The sequence below is a fragment of the Drosophila miranda genome, chromosome 4, assembly GCF_003369915.1.
Source record: "Drosophila miranda strain MSH22 chromosome 4, D.miranda_PacBio2.1, whole genome shotgun sequence".
In the NCBI taxonomy this organism is placed as follows: domain Eukaryota; kingdom Metazoa; phylum Arthropoda; class Insecta; order Diptera; family Drosophilidae; genus Drosophila; species Drosophila miranda.
This window is the reverse complement of record NC_046677.1, coordinates 19,161,764-19,183,183: the sequence shown is the minus strand read 5'-3', so window position 1 is coordinate 19,183,183 and position 21,420 is coordinate 19,161,764. Positions and strand designations below refer to the sequence as shown.

Genomic DNA, 21,420 nt, shown 5'->3' with positions numbered 1-21,420 from the left:
GAGAGTTTAAGCTATAAATTATTTCGTACTTTTCCTGAGTTTCTAAAATTTAGAATGCTATTCCACCATTATCCACATACGCCACCACGCGGCAAGATCGATATGATTGGTGGGTCTTCTCTTCCGCTAGGCATGCTGGGAATCAGATAGTAGACTGGGAGGAATGATTGCTATGAGGTGCAGCATCAAAAGCAGTTCCGTCGTGTTCAAAGGGAAGGAAAGTACGACCATTTGGGATGGTGTCGAACGGTATTTAACTGTAAAACGCGGCTCAAGAAGGTTTGGTCAAACGGCTTCATCTGAGTCGTTTATCTATAGATTTTTACAAATGGTACCTTGAACGACGCATAATTAATGTACCTATACAATATAGAAAGAGAGTTTAAGCTATAAATTATTTTGTACTTTTCCTGAGTTTCTAAAATTTAGAATGCTATTCCACCATTATCCACATACGCCACCACGCGGCAAGATCGATATGATTGGTGGGTCTTCTCTTCCGCTAGGCATGCTGGGAATCAGATAGTAGACTGGGAGGAATGATTGCTATGAGGTGCAGCATCAAAAGCAGTTCCGTCGTGTTCAAAGGGAAGGAAAGTACGACCATTTGGGATGGTGTCGAACGGTATTTAACTGTAAAACGCGGCTCAAGAAGGTTTTGTCAAACGGCTTCATCTGAGTCGTTTATCTATAGATTTTTACAAATGGTACCTTGAACGACGCATAATTAATGTACCTATACAATATACAAAGAGAGTTTAAGCTATAAATTATTTCGTACTTTTCCTGAGTTTCTAAAATTTAGAATGCTATTCCACCATTATCCACATACGCCACCACGCGGCAAGATCGATATGATTGGTGGGTCTTCTCTTCCGCTAGGCATGCTGGGAATCAGATAGTAGACTGGGAGGAATGATTGCTATGAGGTGCAGCATCAAAAGCAGTTCCGTCGTGTTCAAAGGGAAGGAAAGTACGACCATTTGGGATGGTGTCGAACGGTATTTAACTGTAAAACGCGGCTCAAGAAGGTTTTGTCAAACGGCTTCATCTGAGTCGTTTATCTATAGATTTTTACAAATGGTACCTTGAACGACGCATAATTAATGTACCTATACAATATAGAAAGAGAGTTTAAGCTATAAATTATTTTGTACTTTTCCTGAGTTTCTAAAATTTATAATGCTATTCCACCATTATCCACATACGCCACCACGCGGCAAGATCGATATGATTGGTGGGTCTTCTCTTCCGCTAGGCATGCTGGGAATCAGATAGTAGACTGGGAGGAATGATTGCTATGAGGTGCAGCCCCAAAAGCCGTTCCGTCGTGTTCAAAGGGAAGGAAAGGACGACCATTTGGGATGGTGTCGAACGGTATTTAACTGTAAAACGCGGCTCAAGAAGGTTTGGTCAAACGGCTTCATCTGAGTCGTTTATCTGTAGATTTTTACAAATGGTACCTTGAACGACGCATAATTAATGTACCTATAGAATATAGAAAGAGAGTTTAAGCTATAAATTATTTTGTACTTTTCCTGAGTTTCTAAAATTTAGAATGCTATTCCACCATTATCCACATACGCCACCACGCGGCAAGATCGATATGATTGGTGGGTCTTCCCTTCCGCTAGGCATGCTGGGAATCAGATAGTAGACTGGGAGGAATGATTGCTATGAGGTGCAGCATCAAAAGCAGTTCCGTCGTGTTCAAAGGGAAGGAAAGGACGACCATTTGGGATGGTGTCGAACGGTATTTAACTGTAAAACGCGGCTCAAGAAGGTTTGGTCAAACGGCTTCATCTGAGTCGTTTATCTATAGATTTTTACAAATGGTACCTTGAACGACGCATAATTAATGTACCTATACAAAATACAAAGTGTGTTAAAGCAATAAAATTGTTTGTACTTTGCCTGAGTTTCTAAAATATAGAATGCTATTGCACCATTATCCACATACGCCACCACGCGGCAAGATCGATATGATTGGTGGGTCTTCCCTTCCGCTAGGCATGCTGGGAATCAGATAGTAGACTGGGAGGAATGATTGCTATGAGGTGCTGCATCAAAAGCAGTTCCGTCGTGTTCAAAGGGAAGGAAAGGACGACCATTTGCGATGGTGTCGAACGGTATTTAACTGTAAAACGCGGCTCAAGAAGGTTTGGTCAAACGGCTTCATCTGAGTCGTTTATCTATAGATTTTTACAAATGGTACCTTGAACGACGCATAATTAATGTACCTATACAATATAGAAAGAGAGTTTAAGCTATAAAATATTTTGTACTTTTCCTGAGTTTCTAAAATATAGAATGCTATTGCACCATTATCCACATACGCCACCACGCGGCAAGATCGATATGATTGGTGGGTCTTCCCTTCCGCTAGGCATGCTGGGAATCAGATAGTAGACTGGGAGGAATGATTGCTATGAGGTGCAGCATCAAAAGCAGTTCCGTCGTGTTCAAAGGGAAGGAAAGTACGACCATTTGGGATGGTGTCGAACGGTATTTAACTGTAAAACGCGGCTCAAGAAGGTTTGGTCAAACGGCTTCATCTGAGTCGTTTATCTATAGATTTTTACAAATGGTACCTTGAACGACGCATAATTAATGTACCTATACAATATACAGAGAGAGTTTAAGCTATAAATTATTTTGTACTTTTCCTGAGTTTCTAAAATATAGAATGTTATTGCACCATTATCAGCATACGCCACCACGCGGAAAGATCGATATGATTGGTGGGTCTTCCCTTCCGCTAGGCATGCTGGGAATCAGATAGTAGACTGGGAGGAATGATTGCTATGAGGTGCAGCCCCAAAAGCCGTTCCGTCGTGTTCAAAGGGAAGGGAAGGACGACCATTTGGGATGGTGTCGAACGGTATTTAACTGTAAAACGCGGCTCAAGAAGGTTTGGTCAAACGGCTTCATCTGAGTCTTTTATCTATAGATTTTTACAAATGGTACCTTGAACGACGCATAATTAATGTACCTATGCAAAATACAAAGAGATTTTAAGCAATACATTTTTTTTGTACTTTTCCTGAGTTTCTAAAATCATTGCTCTGCAAAAAAAGTGTAAAACCAAAAAACTTAAAAGAATTTGTTAAAGATTTTTAAAAGCCCAAATCTATCAGAAAATTCGGTTTGGTTGCTAGTGATAACAGCATTCGTACCATCCTCGAAATGTTACATGAATTACAAATGTCTGATGCGCCGCAAACTATTTCAGATTTTTGTTATGATTTATTAGACTGATGGCATTTACAGAGATTTCAGTAAAGCATTCGATTCTGGTGGACCCGAGATCTTTCTCTCCAAAGAAACAAACTCAAAGAGCTCTTTAAGATCGCCAAACAAGCGAACGAAGACATTATCAACAAGGAATACAGAGCACAACTCAAGAGCAACAAGAAGGAAATTCCGAAACTTTGGAAGTTGCTTTCAAAGTATCCCACAATACACAGTCAAATCAAGCTAGATGATGGACAGTGGACAGCGCCTAGTAAAGAAGCCCTTACCGGAATAATGGAATCCCACTTCCCAGGCTGCACCGAGAACACAGAAGCGAACAAGCATAATGACCTAGCAACCGAGAAATAACACCCACCGGCAGATCTGATAGCCCCTAAGAGAATCCAATGGGCCATAGACTCCTTCGCGGGCCTAACAGCACCTGGACTGGACGGAATATTCTCAGCCATGATGCAGGTGAACAAAAAGGTGATTACCACATGGCAGAGTATTTCCCTATTCAATAGAGAATAGAGAGTTGTCTTCCTCCCAAGGGCAGGAAAGTGTAGCCTTATGATCCCCAAGCCTTACAGACCGATAAGCCTGCAATCAGAGTGGCGCATCGCTTCCATGGTAAAGGATCACATAGAGGTACACCTCATGGTGGTTCAGCATCAAGAGATGTGCGAGAAGAGTCCCAAAACTAACAGCTTATGCAGATGACATAAGTAACGTAATAGGTACGGCCCTCACAACAGAAGTTACACACAGAAACATATGTGAGTGTATGATGGATCTTATCCGGTACCGGAAAGAACCGATATGGCTCTCCCGAAAATGAAAGAAAATTGGTTGAACCAAGTTGCCTTGGGCACAATGAGGAGCCACAGAAGGCGAATCTCAACATCAAGGGCTGAGAAGATGAATGTGGAAGAGGCGGAGAACCAACGCAGGCGACAGGGCTGCAAGTCGTCAGAAAAGTGCCCTCGAGGACTTAGCAAGCGAGACCGACAGTCTGAACGCGAGGGAATCGAGCCTGAAGAAGAAGCACGTATACAAAGCGCGAAGGTACGAAAGGCTGCAAAGAGCATCGCAGGCCGGCGGAAGGTTAGGTTAGCTTGAGGCGGCTGCCGGGCTCGCTCGGAACCCGTCACACTTAGGCCGGTTTCGGCCCGTTGTGATACCGCATAGGATCATTTCCTTCCTGCGTTGTGAGACTTCCTGTCAGCAATTATCCCATCCAGATGCTCTCACAAAGTTCGCTATCCTCCTGGGACATAGTTTGGACATCTCTGAGATGTCGTGTAGAAAGGCTGAGCCCAGGTGCTGTAGCCTTCTTCTGCTGAGAGCTGGGCAGGAGCAGAACAGATGTTCCACTGTCTCCTCCTCTTCCTCGTCTCTACAGCTGCGACAAAAATCGTTATGTGGGGCCCCCAGCCTGTTAGCGTGGGTGCCTATTAGCCAGTGTCCCGTGAGGGAACTTGTGACTACGCTGCACCTTTTCCTGCTTAACTTGAGGAGCTCGGAGGTGCGCTTCATGTCCATGGTCGGCCATGTTTGCCGAGTTGTGCGACATCGTGGCACTGTTTGCCACATATCGTTGTTTAGTCGCTTGTATTGCTCCCTTATAATGAGCTTACAGGTGGCCATTGGCATACAGATATCCTCCTTGTCTTGGAGAAGGGGGATTGTAGTGCCAGATCTGGCCAGCTCGTCCGCTATACAGTTGCCCTCGATGTCCCGGTGGCCCGGGACCCAAATCAGGCTAATAGCAAATTGCTGAGCCATCTCGTGCAGAGATTTGCGGCAGTCTGCCACGGTGGCCGAGTTCGAGGAAATCGCGCTTAGCGATTTGATCGCAGCCTGGCTGTTGCTATAAATGTTTAGCTTGGTTGCCGTGACGGCAGCCGCTTGTAGGCAGTCTAGAGCCTCCCTGATTGCTATGACTTCCGCTTGAAAGACACTGCAATGATCTGGGAGTCTGAAGGAATGCCTTATGCTTAGCTGTTCAGAGTAGATTCCCCCTCCGACTCTGTCGTCCAGCTTTGATCCATCTGTGAAGATGTTTATGGCCCCATCTGGGCCTGGGAGTCCCTCGAGCCATTCGTCTCTGTGAGGGATGATTGTGTCGAAGGGAGTGTCTGTGTACTCTCTTGGAACTTGGTAGTCTGTTTTTGAGGGGACGGTACTGCTATTATTTTATATGGCTGAGTGACCTATGCACTGTGTCACCCATTGATCTGAGTCTCTTAGACGTATTGCTGCTGCTTCTGCCCGTTCCTTTCCTGCGAGGTCAAGGCTCTGTAGGCATAGGATGGCATTTAGCGCATCATTTGGGGTGGTGCGAAGAGCTCCGCTGATGCATAGGGCGGCAGTCCGCTGGACTTTGCCCAGTTGCTTGGTGATCGCCCTTTTTGATAGGGCCGGCCACCACACCGTAACTCCGTAGAGTAGTATTGGTCTAACTATAGCTTGATATATCCATTGGGCTATGCTTGGGATCATACCCCATCTTAGCCCAAAAGCTTTTTTGCATGTGTAGAGTGCAGTCATTGCCTTCTTCACTCTGTCTTTGACATTCAGGTTCCAGCTAAGCTTCTTGTCAATTACCAACCCTAAGTAACTGGCACTGTCGCTAAAGGAGAGCCTGCATCCTTGTAGTATTGGAGGGTTGAGGGGCGGGACCTTGTATTTATTTGTGAATAGTACGAGTTCCGTTTTTGAGGGATTTACTCCCAGACCGCGCGATTCTGTCCAATCCGACAGTTGCGCTAGCTTTGTGGACATTAAGTCGCACAGTGTTTGGGGGTATTTCCCCGAGAAGATAATCGCAACGTCGTCCGCATAGGCCACGACATTGCAGCCCCCCCCTTCTAGGTCACATAGAATCTTGTTGACTGCTATGTTCCACAGAAGAGGAGACAGGACACCACCTTGCGGGGTGCCTCTGTTGACATACCTTGACTGGGCGGACGATCCCATCGATGATGTCACCGTCCTGCATGTGAGCAATTGATCAATGAGCATCACCAAGTGACGGTCCACCCCCAGGTCAGTCAGGGCTTCTGTAATGGTGCCCGGTACAACGTTGTTGAAAGCTCCCTCAATATCGAGAAAGGCTATGAGTGAGTACTCTTTGTGATGCAGAGATTTCTCCACCGCTGAGATCACTTCATGAAGAGCCGTTTCCGTGGATTTTCCTTTCCGGTAGGCATGCTGTGCGCCTGACAGCAACTGAGGGTGTATATTTGTCCTCAGTTGCAGCCCGACGAGTCTCTCAAAGGTTTTGAGGAGGAAGGACGATAGGCTGATTGGTCTAAAGTCTTTTGCAGCTGAGTGCGAGGCTTTCCCAGCTTTGGGAATGAAGACTATCTTTGCCTTAAGCCATGTTCGCGGGATTGTACCCACAGCCAGTATCTTCCTGAAGATACCTTGTAGCCAGTTGATGGCCGTATCCCCGGCCTTCTGAAGTTGGGCCGGGATTACCTGGTCTGGGCCTGGCGATTTGAACGGGTTGAAGCTGTTTATTGCCCAGCTTATGTTACGTTTTGTGAGGATGTGATCCATCGAGGTTACCGGTCCCTCTCCTGGAAGATGTGCCGTCTCGATGGTTGTGCACCCTGGAAAATGTGTGTCTAGTAGAATCTGCAGGGACTCCTCACTGGAGTTAGTCCACGTGCCGTCATTCCTTTTAAGATACCCTACCGAGGGGTTAGTTTTTGAGAGAATCTTGCGAAGCCTTGCGGCCTCTGACGTTTCCGAGCAAAATGTTTGCCAAGAGGCCCTTTTTGCTTTCCTTGTTTCCTTTTTATATAGTGACAGACTGATTTTGAAGTCTGCCCAGTGGCTCTCCTCGTTCGCGCTTTTGGCCCTGTTGAAGAGGGTCCTGCAGCTTTTACGTAGGATGTCTATTTGTTTTGACCACCGCGAAGGCTTTGTTGCATGCCTCTGTGAACCTGTTCACTAGGCGATCTAGGTCGTCTTTTGTGTCAGGGCATGATGGTGCTTTGGAGGGGAGTAAGTCCTCCAGGGCTGAGCTATATTTTTCCCAGTTGGCTTTCCTGGGATTAATATAGTCCTTAGGTTTCGGACACTCGAGAGATAGTGTGGTCTCGATGTATCTGTGGTCAGAGAAAGAGTGGTCATCAAGGACTTGCCAACTCTTGACTATGTCTAACAGGTTGGAAGACACTAGGGTGATGTCAATAACCTCCTGTCGATTTTTAATTATAAAAGTGGGGTCGTTGCCCCGATTACAAATAAATAGATTTGAGTTGAGGATGAAGCTGAAAAGTGACTCACCCCTTACATTTGTGTTCGAGCTCCCCCATTGAGTGTGGTGAGCGTTGGCATCGCAACCTATTAATAGGTCTATGTCCGACCTCTCGCTGTCGCTGGCTAGTTTGCGAACCAGGTCGTTGGGAGGATCGTTTCCCTCATGGGCCATGTAGGACGACATCAGCCTTAGATGTGTCCCTTTCAGCTCTAGGCTTGCCGCCGTGTTGTCGCTATCGCTATAGTTATGGAGCAGAAAGATATTAAGGTGCTTTCTGGCGAGAATGCAGGTGCGGGTTTTACCTTCATGTTGAGCTACAATTATCTTGTACTCCTTCGACCCTAGTCCACAAACCTTGTCTCCCACTATCCAAGGTTCCTGGATCAGGGCTACGTCTGCTCCGCTCTCTTCGAGGCGGAGTATAAGAGCAGCGGATGCTGCCTTACAGTGGTGGAGATTGATCTGAAGGAGCCTCAAGGACATCCTTAGTGTTCTCCACCACTGTAATGTCGGCATCCGGATCGTCCTCGACTTCCTCGTGGCAACACATCGCCTCGAAGTCGCATCTCAGCGTGCCATCGGTGGAGTAGCCCTCTGGGTCTATCTCTGTGTGATCGTCGGGTGCTTCGATCTCCGAGGCAGCGTCCTGCTCAACTGGCTTGTCGACAGGACGCGCCTCGGCCGCCGCATCCGACTTGTAGACCTTTACGGTCACAGAGCTGAACCCAAAATTGAGCTCGCCTTTGGCAGCCTCAATCGGGGCCAGCGACTCTTTGTTGAGGACGACCACCGCCTGGTTTGTGGGGCCCTGTGTCGTCTCAACTTTGACCACCTTCCAATCCGCTGTTGGGAGGTGGGGGTTGCATCTTTGCAACATTTTTAGGATGTGCTCCGGCTCCTTCATGGAGGCGGGCACCCAGACTCTCGCCCTTGGTCTACTGGGCACTTCGCTCCAGTCTTCCCCGACTTGCGCTACCGCTGCTTTGTACAGCTGTACGGAGCGCTCGTCTTCACAGGCTACGATTTTTATGCAGCCCTGGTACCAGCCATGTCTTTGCTGACGGGGGGGGGGGTCCAGGCTGCTTTTCCAGCAGCTCAAAGCAGCGGTCGGCCAGTGCCGCTTCCACCCACTTCCACTGGTTTCTAGGTATCCGGGAATCCGCGCTGCCTTCGTCCAGGACGCCAATCAGCGTCCTTTCTCTGGCAATCTGCGCGAATGATGTGTTAGGCAGCACTCTGGAGCGCTTCGGTGTCGGCCCCGGAGTCTCTTGTGAGCGCTGCCTTTTTGGCTGAGGGGCTTCCTTCTTCGGTGCTTCCTTGCCAAAGTTCGGCAGCACCTTCGAGGCCCACTCAACCTTCTTTATCCATTTGTCCGTCGGGCTGGACATCTGGCTTGCGTTCTGCCGACGGAGTATATTGCCAGCACTCCTTCTATCGGCATATGTAAAAGATTTGGCTTGGACACTAGTAGATGGTGACTCATCACCCGCCACTTTACCAGCAGGCAGAGCAGCCGCAGGATTGCATAGCCACTCTGCCAAGCTATCGGTTTTGGGAGCCAATTCACCACCCACCCCGACACCGGGATGGGACCCCTTTGGGCTCTCCCTAGCATCTTCCGCCGCGCAGGTTTTCCCTGCTGATTTGCGGGTCGGGCCAGTCCTTTGGGCCGCTGCCTTCCCCTGTTTGGGATTGCTCCCTGTTGGCATTTGGGGAGTGCCAGACTCATTTTTTTTTGTTTTTAAATTCTTCCATTCTTTTCCCACGAGCTGCAGAGAAGGGGTACGGTCCGTCCGGGCAGAGATCCACGTTGCCCGGATAAGGCATACTTAGAACAGGGGGCTGCCAAGTCCCTGAGCTCTCCGTTAACGACTGGGCTAGTTTTATATACCGGGCCCCCAGCCAGGCTGACTCTCGGCACGGGTCGAATAACACTCTTAGTCCGGCCCGGTGTGAGCTGAATGTGGGAGGTTGGGATGTAGGTAGGTAGTGTGTAGGGATAGGGGAGTGTGTGAGCTACTTATACGAGGCGGCACCACAAGCGCATCGTCAGTGTTGCTACTTCGCGAACACCCGCTGGCTGTCCGGGGCTGCTTATTTTCGGTACTCTCCCTAGGGATGTCCGATTATTCGCAGCTGACCTACCTATATGACCTGTATATAGGTAGGTCGTTCGCTATCCGCAACCTGCGACCCGTCCGGTGGCCTCAGCTAGGCCCCCTTTGAGCCACCTCACGAGCTCATCAGACCAGGCCGGCGGAAACTAAACCCCCAAGAGCGCACCCGTCATGGCGGAGAAGGATCAATCTTCAACTTCATCGCCAGCAGTAGCTGTCACGAACGCGAGGGTGGGGAATCCCTCAGCGTTGTCGTCTGCGAAAGCGCAAGTGAGGAAAAAGGACACCAAAAAACAGAAGGGGAAGACCAGACCGCAGACGCGGAACGAGACGAGCGCAAATACACCAACAACACCTTCTGGACCGCAGCTTATGTCCAAGCGGTAAAAGACGGACTACTTCACAAAAGCATCAGAACCGAAAAGCGTGAGAATAGAGGACATACCCACCATCGACAGTGGTCATACGGAGGGAAAGAATCGGAAATCCTGAGCGCCGTTGTTTGTGCAGACAACCCGTTTGTAAGCTAGTTTAAAAGCATCGAGTGGTACAAGGGAGCCAATGCAGTGGCCTGTAGTAACGTGGAAACTCTTGAGTTTCTCAAAAGCACAGTTCAAGACTTTGGTAACCTTTGGCTAGGAGCGGCACTCTGCGCAGTCCCCACGGATCACGATCCAAGGAAAACGATCGTGAAGTGGTGGATCCCTCTTCCGATCAGAACGGACGTTGACACTGGTCCTTATCAAAGCTCAGAGCTGGACAGAGCGCAAGACATAGAGAACGTCTAGGAACTCTGGTCAGGAAAGACTCGCTAAGCTCCTTGCTAGGAACTTGCGCATATCCTGTGGCATGGGATGATAGGAAGCACCTTATGGGACTCAATGCTACGAAAAGTACGGTCAAAGCCGCCAACCCCACCTGGCCGGCTGCACAACCTGAAAGGTACGTTCGCAGAAAGTAGCCAAGAAACCCCAGAGCTCCGTATGAAAGCCCACTTCCCTGGTTGCTCGGATTTTACCGGCGGCGCAACCAGCTATCTCGTACGAGCGACAAGACAAGACGTACCAGAGAAGATTACATGGGCCATTCAATCATTCAGTCACTACAGAATAGCCATGTGGCATGTTTACACCATGGCAACAGAGAATCTTTAAACTCCTAATGGATTTACACATAAGAACTGGGTTCAACGAACGAGTATTCAGCGGAGCTCAACAATTCTACTTAAATTGCAGATCAGAAGGAGCCTTCAACGACTTCAGGATCGAGTCAATAATGGCCGCATTGGACAAGATTGGCACACACACAGTGGTAGCCAGAAGGCTGAAGCTGTTTCCAGGAGCAAAGTGATAAATGCTAAGCTAGGCTCCTCCTCGTCAAAGAAAACGGTCACAAGAGTCCTCACTTCTGAGGAAGCTGATCCTCAATGAACTTCTTCTTCAGCTGAGGAGCAGCAGATTAAAGGTGACGGCCTACGCGGACGTTTTAGTGATACATACTGGTAACCGGCAAGTTTCTGCCCACAATCAGTGAACTTCTGGAATCCGCACTTGGAACGACCGCTAGATGGGCACGCCAGAACGTTCCAGGGGTGAATCCTCAGAAAACTGAACTATGACCGATCTCACGAAAATATAAGATACCTAGTTTCAAGCTACCCGCAATTGGTTGAATGAGACTCAAGCTATGAGACTCAAGCTATCGAGCGAAGCTATCTTCCTCGACTCTAAACTGTCCTGGAAACGGAACACCGAACACCTCAGGGTGCGACCACGCCATTATGCTCTGTAAGGAAGAGAGTGGAACAGTCGTGCAGAATGACTGCGTGCCAGAGCTTTCGTGGAAAATAAATTATAATGGCCATATATTGGACAGGGAGTAAGGGAAGCTAAACACTGCCCTTAGGCAGAACGAGTTTTCTACCTTCACTGACGGCTCAGAGACAACCGAAGGGACGAGAGCTGGGATCTTCTGCGAAGATTTGTGGCTAATGAATTTTGGCTATCCCTATGTAGCAAAGACTTCTGTGCGTAGCTCATAACCTTTTAAGGTTTAATGTTTCCCGGCATACATGAGCTATGAGCGACAGTTCCATCTTTCAACATTACCATTGTGGGACTAATTTGCGTTGAAAAAAATGCCGTGGAGAAAACGCGTTCAAGTCGCAAAAATAAAGAACAAGTTTTTGGAACTTTTAAAATTTGTTTGGAGTATTATATTTGAAAAAATAAATGTGCATTAATCTTGTATCTTATTGTAATTTGAAGACCTTATTTTAATTAGATTTATATAGGTTCGAAAACAGCATATAGTTTTTTAAATTAAAATGTCTTATAATTGTATACAATTTAAATATTTCCTTGAAAATTTTGCATTATGTTATTATTGCTTTTTGCATAGTTTTACTATTAAAATGTTTATGGAGATTATTATATTATCACATGATTTTCATATAGGCAAGAGATTTAAACAATTTTTTGTAACTTTATAAATTTTAAATTTCGTTGAAAGCTAAATAAATCATTGTTAAAATCCAATGTAATATCCATAGAACCAAGTAGTGGTTTTAAAATATTGAAAATACTGTAAAATGGTTATAATAAATATCAATAAAAGTTTTTATTTTTATTAGTTGCATTAAGTATTTATGTCCTTGTTTAATGCCTAAGTTTTTTATTGTGATATTATTTTAAAAGGTTAACTTACAAGAACAAATGTTATGTAATCTTATTTTAGAAGTATTTTGGTATTAGTTTCTAATGATAAAAATGAATCAAATTTAGTTTTAAAGGATTAAACTTATATTTATAATATATAGGAATAATTAATTCTACACCTTTTATTTCCCCTTCTGCGAGAGTTTATAAATAAAACAATTTGTGTTAACGGGTTGCATTCTAAAACACGAATATTTTTGGCGTTTTATGTGAACTTCGCATTATTTTCACTGGAAACAAGATTAAGCGGTACAGTCAATTCCGCAGTTTCACAGCTGTCATTAAACGACGACAAGCAATTCGACTTTTTGCCTTTTAATAAAATATTTTTGAGTGCTGCTGCAGTTTCGGTTTCATCAATTTCCTTTTTGCATTTCTGAAATGGAATCAAGAATGAATTTCTCAACTACGTTGTGTGTATCAGCAAACGCCGGATTCGTTATAAACCATTTTTAGAAAATGTAAAACATTCAACAGAAACTATTACATACTTACATTTAAAACAAGGCCGGAAATGTTAATTGTATCTTGAGAATTCAAGAAATCAAGCTTCGTTTGTTCTATTGAAGAGCAAGATATTTGCTTTTGTTCTGTAAACAGAATAAGAAATGAAAATACCGTCTTAAATTATCTTACATCATATTTGAACCAATTGCGTTTGAATTAAGGAATTACATAAAATCCTGCTCATTTAGTAATATACAAAATATTTTTCGAAAGCATAGTGTTCAAGGTCTACTGCTAATTTAGCTTGCTTAGTTAATAAATACATTTGTAACAGTGGGATATCAGAGGAGTCTGAATACAAAATTTGGTGGCTCTAACTTTCATAGTCTCTGAGATCTACGTTCTCATCAGGACTGACAGACAGACAGACATAGCTACATCGACGAACACGCGATGACTGTAAAGTATTCTACTTATTTCCTACGAACGATATAGCTGCATGGGTATCTGGAGCTTCGGCTCTCAGCTATCTCTTCTTGTTTTAATAAGAGATTATAATTTTCGTCCAAAGTGAAGCAGCTTTTGAGGATGAGGAGTAGGAGGAGTATGGATATATCTATTGCCTTCTTTTAATTACTTACTTTTTTTAGATCTCTCCAATTCTTTAGGACGCCTGCGTCTAGTGTGTATAGTATCGCGTCTCATTGAATGTGGTCTGTTGATTCCGTGAAGCTTGAAATATAATCCACAGGCATTGCACACCATTTCTCCTCGAACACTTCGCCTCCAAATCGTGGTGGTGAGAGTTCCACAGTTAGAACATGACATGTCTTTTTGGGCGCCAGGTAGGGCATTAAAAATGTTGATGTTCTAAAAATGTATAACTTAAATTAAAATATATACATATTTGCAGTTTATTTACAAGGTACATACCTTTTTATCTTTTGTTTCTTCTGGCTCGAAATCTGAATGATTGTAAGTCTCTGTCCCCTTTTCATTATTTGCATCGCTGCAATCCGTTTTAGTGGGAAAACTTTGTTTTCTTCTGCATGTTTTCAATTTGCTGGATTGAGCCTCTGATAGGTCCTGCAAATAAAAATATATTTTTTCTTTTTTAACAAAAAAAATCGCCATCGGATTGTGGTTACCTTCAATAGCGCTATGGGTTCTTCAGGTACTTTTGTAAATGATACTGTTGACGGCACTGGAAATACGAAAGGCTGACTCATTATGTTACGTAGCATCTCTTTCGCATCTTCTTCCTTGTTTTTAGCTAAAAGGGTTGAATGACATATTTTAAATCAAGCTGCTATGAAAATTATACCCCTCAGTATTTATTACATTTTGTCGTACTACTAGGAGAGTAAGTATGTAAGACAGTTTTTCACGTAGAACTATAGAAATATAACTACATCTATGTGTGCCAAACTGACTGAGTATCGGGTATATGTGTGGAGTCGCGGCCGTAGCTGAGACTCACAACGTTCCCCCTCGCTTTATAATGGAAAATGTGAAAAACCAGCAATATCCTTGAAACTGTTATACTATCTCAACTTTCGACTGATGATGAAACAACAAAGACTTCAAAGAACAGTTTTCAAATAAATTACCGTCCAAAAAGCATGCCTTTTGACATTATTTTGAATCTGGGGTATTGTAGTCGATACTTCCACGGTCGGTTTCTCGACTTTAACTTTGAATGCCGGTTGATTGTCGCTCCGAAAAAGTTGCCGACCAGAAACATTTTTCGACTTTCTCGAGGCCGGTCAGGGTGCTGTTAAGCACAGAAATGTGCTGTTGAGCGCACAAAATTGCTGTGCAGCGCGAAAAATACACAGGATTGCTTTGAATATTACATCAGCTGTTTGCACTTTGTTTACTGTGAAGTTCCTTCGCTCAGTAGGAAGTATTTACGACTGCTATATGTAAAGGTATGCATTAGTGGAAAGTGTATGTTGATTACTTGAGTATTTCAAGACTGTTTGCCCTATTCGAAATTTATAATTGAACTTACCAGCTGATCGTGCCAGAGCTTGCCAGAGTTGAGTGGTAGCTGCGTCGGTTGCGTGATCCGAGCTCACACTGTCGGGGGTCTTTCTATCGTTGATTGAAGATGTTATGTCCATTTCCAATTTGTGAGAGTCAGAACTGTCCCCAGAATCTAATAAGGAACTGCTATTCGTTTTTACTGTTGGTGTATGTTTGTAATCTGACCCAGCACGTTGGGTAATGGTAATACTGTAGTTCTGAAGATCCTCTTCACTTCTGTGTGACTGTATTGGAGTTTGGCAAAAATTGTTTATTGGGATTGAGTTTCTTTGATTCGAATAATCATTCCTTTTCTTTTTAACGGAAAGGTCAATTTCAACTCCTTCATACAAAGCATTCTTTTTTGATGGACGTTTTGATTTTATCACAGAACTTTTAATACTTGTATCAATAACTGCAGAACTACGTGGAGATTGAGGATTCGAGCACGGAGGTGAAATTACAATTTTTTTACTTATATCCATAAGAACTGCTGCAGTCTCCAGTTGCTGTTGCAAGCTTTGAAACTGTTCAATGTCAGAATCTTTGTGAAATGTTGAGTCGAATCGGTCATGTATTGGTGGCCCAGACATACATTTTGCTTGCGTTTTAATCTCATCACTTTCCATATTGGTTGATTGAAAAAGACTCGGATGTAATATATGGGTAAGGGTTTGCATATCTTGAGTTCTACTCTCAAAACTTCGATCAAAAGTTGTCTGAAAAGTGGAATCTACTTTCTTTTTGTCGTACTTATGTTGAGAAAAAGTGCTTAGCTCAGTCAGGGCCTTAGCTGCTATTGCCTCCGACGAAGACTTTAAAACTGTATCAAGCTGCATTTCCAAATCGTTAGTATCCTGCGAAAAATACAAATAAGTTTGTCAAAGCAAGTTCAAATAAGTAATTGTATTATACTCTATGAGTACTACATATAAAATAGAATAATACATATGAATAAAATAGTATGGGGGGAGATATTGTCACTCGCAAAAAACTGTGCACTTGGTTTAAAGCAATTAAGCAAAGCCTTTAAGTTACGGGGGATTCACGAGGCTCTTGTTACCTTCCATAACTGTACAGACCTCAGACTTGTAAAATTTGCACATTTAAAAACAGCACCGAAGAGCATCAGACTTGTTTCCTTCCGAGGAGGAAGGAGGAAGTCAAAGTTCTCAGCTAGGTCGAGGTCCAGGTCTCAGAGGACGAGTCTTCTGACTGTGAGCCACGCTCGCGTACTAACCTTCTCGGGAACAGGTACTTGGAACCTGTGTTTTCCTTTTCCTACAACCGTTCGTTACACTGCACCCCAAATAATCTTGTTCGTCTCGTTCATCGACCGATTAGGCGGGTTGACGAGAGGACTTGCAACCTCTCGCTGACGTTGAGAGTGGCGACCTAACGTCGCTGGTAGTCTATTCCGTTTCTCTCGGGCCTCATGCCCATATCTCCGAACTCTTTACTTCAAGTCCAGTGTAAAACAATAATGGGTCATAAAATTTAATCCTATTATGATGTCGTCCGTCATATCGGCTACAATGAAATCGTGTTCCAGGTTCGTCTTCGCAATTTCAATTTCTTTGTAATTTTGCCCATTATCTGCGCGTCTCCACTTGTGGCTCTGGTCCATTCAAATGCTACACATTTCCATTAACTAAGCCCCTTCTTTTTATTGAATGAGAAGCACCTGTATCCAAAGTCAACACACAATTTGGGCCAATTACGGAGCGGACGAATGATCAAACCCGGGATGGAATGTCAGCCCAAACGTCGGTGACGGGGTTAAGATCCTCAAGGGCAGTGGCTGGTGCAGAAGGTGGCCCAGTTGGAAGCTCTGTAGGAGAGGGCCAAGCTGGAGGTGGTAGACAGGGAACTGATCCCGTCGATTCCAAAAGCAAAGGTGATCTTCCCCATTGCAGTCCAGGGAGAGCGAGCTACAAAGGCCTTCCAACTGAAGACGGGATCGGATTCTAATATTATTCTCAGCGTATTCTGAGATGTACACTACCAAATTGTTCGCAGTGTTCTCTTTCGTTTCCCTTACAATTTACCGTTTGTTATTGTTCTCTGTCTGTCCTATTTCTGTGAAGGAGTTAGTGAGAGAGTGTGTAGGAAGAGAGATGACTCTCTGAGAGAGGATCAAAAGGGACAAGATAAAGAGAGAGCGCGTCGAGATTGTTCTACTGCGGCAATTTGTGTGGTAATTGCGTCTCAGACAATGACTGTATTAGAGGGACGAGTAGTTTAGTTATTTTAAGCTGCCCACACACGCACGCTTTCCACGCTTTCCGCAAATCGGGTATTTTTACTTCAGAGTGCATCCTTCTCGAATTTGAATGCAGCACACGAAATACTATTACTTCAAAATTATTCATAAATTAAATATAAGACATTGCTGGCTTTCAATACAAACATTTAAAGCTCCGAAAGTTAATTTTAGTTTGTCCAGCAAGATTTTTGTAATTATAGTTGTTTTTTTAAGACAAAAGGCAAAATGTAAAACCAACCAACCAAAATGAACTTATCTTAATTAAGATTACAACTTACTAGCTTTAGGGTTTCGGATATAGCTAAAAAGTCTTTTAAAGCGTTGTGAGAGTTATGTGCCATAGTACGAAATTTTCCAAATGAATCCAATTTGGCTCGGCATTCACGACAAATTACGTTGGGAAACCCATCATTAGGAAATGGCTGAAAAAACATAATTTACATTAATATAATAAATAAAATTAGTTGTACGATCGAAAATTGAATAACTTTAAAATAAGTTCTCGCAATCACTCGCAGCACAAACACATTGCCCAGAATTTTGAAATGTAGTATATTTTAGGTAAAACATCAATACAAAACGTGCGGGATAGATATATGTATATATATTCGATTTTGTTTTTATTTATTTTTTTTTCATTTTTCTTCACCTTTTTTTTACATCTGTCTTTTTTTTCTATTCTCACACCAACATCAGTCGTTTTATTTCGTTCCACTCCACCAGAGCGCGCACACTGCACGAGGAACAGTGTGTGAGAGAGACGGAATGAGTAAGCGCATGGCTACGCTATCGAAGCCACTGATTTTTCATTTGTTCCTCCTGGCCATAAATTTAAGTGCTCTAGTTTTTGGTGCTCCAGACAGTTTTTGCTTGCCGAAGAATCACAGCGACGCCTATGGACCCGAGAAAAGTTGAAAGAGGATGATGTCGATGATCCGAGAGATGATCCGCTGAAGGTGTGGCATCGCTGGGTAGTACCGGGAAAGAAAGTGGCGTCACGAGGCCAAGTAATGGTCTGGCCACCCACATCTTCTCTACAGACGCCAACCAGGAGGTAATTGGAATGCCTCCAAGCAAAACTACGTCATAGAAGGCTGATTCAATGTTAGACTGAAGTTTAATTGGCTTCATACTCATCCGTTATTGTTATCGGACAAGCAGAACAGTTTTCCTGTTGACCAAGATCAAAACTGAAATGGTCCCCGGCGGTGTTACTGGGATTGCGGGTAACTAGCGTGTGTTCTGCACCGGATCCTATTTCGAATCGAATGTGCTGATGATCCGTCTTTAAAGTTTCTGTAAACCTGTTGCAATGCCAAGCAAAGCGTATAAAAGGATTGACTCCGGGGTCAGTCGGTCTCTTGGCGTGCAGCAGTGAACCAATATACAGCAGGGTGAATAATTTACTTGTATTAAGCCTGTAGAAACCACCCTGGGCTCGTACAGTAAGCTCTTTGGGTGTTGGACGGCATATCAGTAGTGATTTTTCAAAGGTCAATGCTTGACTGACTGCTTTCCCATACGTTTTTCACTGCTTCCCCGATACCATCTTTAAAACCTCAGATGTTGACATGTTGTTTCAAGTGACGCCCACTTCCAATTGACGGATTCTATCTTCGAGCAGATCTTAAAAAGGATTTTCAAGTCGACCTTCCACTTGTCCACTCCGTCCATGCGAATTTCCACTTGTGTGATGTCTTTATCCAGACCCTGAACGTTTTCCTGGAGTTTCTTGTCAACGTTGGCCAATTTTTCTTTTATAAGATAACCTTGATCCTTTATCTTCAACATAACCTGTTGTTGTTGATTACCTTGAACCTTAAAAAGCTCGCCTTGATCTTACAACTTATCTTGACCTGTTGTACCTCTGCTTGGTTTCTCATTTGAAACATCGTCTATTGCATCATCTTCATCATTCTCCATCTCCTGTTGGCCGCCGCCGTCTGGTTCTTCTCAACTGTCGACCTGGAGCCTTGCTTATCCAAGAACTCGGAATCCTCTACATTGAGGCAGGTTCTCTCCAGTTCGGCTTTCAAACCTCTCGTTGGTAAGCACCGCCCAGCTAATTCCGTCTCCAGCTGCTCAACGTGTAATTCTCTAAATACGGAGGTATTTAACCATCCTTAAAGCACCAGATGTTTCGTTTCTAGAATTCGTATTCAACATTGAGGTGAGGAAGCAGAGAGTTCTCTATAACTCTGAGCCAAGACAGGTCATTAGGTGGAAAGAGGGCTAACGCAGTGCAAGAATGAGCATACGAATATAGCTAGCATTCGCAACTCCCTCTCTTTCTCTTCATGCTTGGCCATCTGTCATGACAAGACCAAGCAATATTATTAATTTCGCTGTTATATTTCCCTTCATGCAGGCGCATCCTTTCTCTTTCCTTAAGTAACATAATACCGCGATATATCTCACAGCTATCGTAGGAAATCCATCACAGATCAATGACCAAGTTGTTCTGATGAACGTGGCCATTTGTTCACTGTTTAACGATACTATCACTAAAGATACTGCTCGTGTAAATAGAGCCATCCATCGTTCTTATTGGAAGTAGCATTACAAATTGGTGGCTTGGTCCCAACCAAACTCAGGAGAGCACAAATGGTTCGCTTGAACTACGACTGGTTTGCAAACTCTTATTAACAGACTTAAGTGGGAGTATATACACGCTCCTAGTCGTGCTGATCTATATTTAAAATTTTTGGGTTCGAACTCCGAAGATGGTTTCCAAGGTGCATTTAAAACTCCGGCAAACTTCGGAAAAATAAACATTCCCAAGATCGATTCGGCCGTTAATTCTGATCAATAATCTACATGTGTACATATATACATATACAAGTATGTATGTACACATGTACATACTTTACACTGTCGGAAAAACTTCCTTCTGTGATTTTACAAACACCTGACTAAAATTAGAAGGGAATATCAATATGTAATTGCATATGTATGCGTGTATGTACATACGAAACTGTGAATGAAATTGTTAACGCTGCATAGAATATGGGAATCCTACATCTCTTATTATGATTTGTGATGTCGTAATCACAAAAATAACACACACACAAATGTTTGAACACATATTAACATAATTCTGGTTCAGATTCGCACACACCACAGCAGATTTCTAACCGCATGTACATATGAGTACGCAATTAATGTATATCTGTATTTGTGTTTGTATTTGTGCTGAATTGAAATCTGCTTACCTTAATAGAGAGACAGTTGATTATCTGAAATGTAATATGTGAGGATGAGTCATCTCTGTTCTCTTGGCTGTAGCTATTAATTGTATGAAGTGATTGGCATAAATTTGATTTTAATTTATCGGGAACCAAATCATCTTGATCGAGTAAACGGTGCTCCATCTGAATTTCCGAGTTTGTTTTTGTTCGTTCTATTTTCTCTTGATTCAGTGTGGTTTGCTTTGACGACTGATTTTTTAATACTGAACTACCGGAAATTTCGGGCTCCAAAAGCGTTGAATATTGTTCACTACCGCACAATGTGGTTGTTTTGTCTGCATAAGGCACACTCGGTGTGTATTGTGTTTTATGAAGAGGTTTGCTTTGACCCGTTTCATTGTTGGTCAAAATCACTGATAGCAGGTTATCATCTACACAGCTGCATACATTTGGGCTTGGAGCATTGCAGAAACATTTATAAGACTTTTTTTGTTCATTTATCCCTTCGTTTTTATGGTGGTCGAATTTGTCTTTTTTATTGTTTCGTGTCGGGATATTATAAATTTGTAGTTCGGATATATCGCACTCATTAACCAACGTGAGACACAATCGACAAACTTGATGAAACTTGTGTGGTACATTATACATAATTAAATAGTTATATGTATATGCACTTCTTAAATAAACTTTCATATGATTTCTCTTATTTAGAGATTAAAAACGATAACTTTAAAATAAATTATAAAATGAATACAACACTATTCCTCAATTTTTCATTGTCACAATACAATCCACGTTCAGTTGAGTAAAAATAGTTCATTTTAGTGGTTCTTTAAAATGTTGATGTTCATTTGAGCTGGTTTCCTCTTTTTTTACGCTTGAGTGAACACTATGATGTATACGGAAGTACGACAGTGCATAAAAGGCATTCTCGAAAGTGTTGCGCCGCTGAACTTTAATCAAAAGGTTAATAAAACGTACATCGTTTTAAAAATTACAATACCTATTTTGTCTTTTATATTCTTAGCAAAATAGTGAAAAAAGAAGAATACATGTATTAATGCAAATGACTTTATTGTTGTTAACAAAAAATTCAACGAAGGTGAATACCCATTATGAAACATTTTAATCAATTTTTGGCACTCAG

At 43.3% G+C, this 21,420-nt stretch overlaps 1 protein-coding gene across 2 annotated transcripts; it reads right to left on the bottom strand.

The window, feature by feature from the left end:
* Positions 1–12,080: 12,080 nt before the first annotated feature.
* LOC108161250 lies at positions 12,081–21,086 on the bottom strand. 2 transcript variants are annotated; one of them, XM_033393163.1, is made up of 8 exons: positions 20,298–21,085; positions 17,364–17,507; positions 14,806–15,676; positions 13,940–14,064; positions 13,725–13,877; positions 13,433–13,661; positions 12,840–12,934; positions 12,081–12,720 (listed from the first exon to the last, which is right to left on the bottom strand). In XM_033393163.1, the coding sequence occupies exons 1-8, from the start codon at positions 20,964–20,966 to the stop codon at positions 12,550–12,552; spliced, it is 2,457 nt and encodes an 818-aa protein (XP_033249054.1). In that variant the 5' UTR covers positions 20,967–21,085; the 3' UTR covers positions 12,081–12,549. The 2 variants fall into 2 exon arrangements, with proteins under 2 accessions (XP_033249054.1, XP_033249055.1); XM_033393164.1 differs by lacking the exons at positions 12,081–12,720; positions 12,840–12,934 and having other exon boundaries at positions 13,433–13,675; positions 20,298–21,086.
* Between the last annotated feature and the right edge of the window lie 334 nt (positions 21,087–21,420).

What these genes read in the sequence shown, in the direction of transcription:
- LOC108161250 (XM_033393163.1), bottom strand. Translation starts at nt 20,966, where the DNA reads ATGAAAGTTTATTTAAGAAGTGCATATACATATAACTATTTAATTATG. An exon ending in TATCCGAAACCCTAAAGCTA is followed by an intron (nt 15,677 to 17,363) that starts GTAAGTTGTAAT and finishes TATTTTTCGCAG; the next exon opens with GATACTAACGATTTGGAAAT. An exon ending in AACCCATAGCGCTATTGAAG is followed by an intron (nt 13,878 to 13,939) that starts GTAACCACAATC and finishes TTTTATTTGCAG; the next exon opens with GACCTATCAGAGGCTCAATC.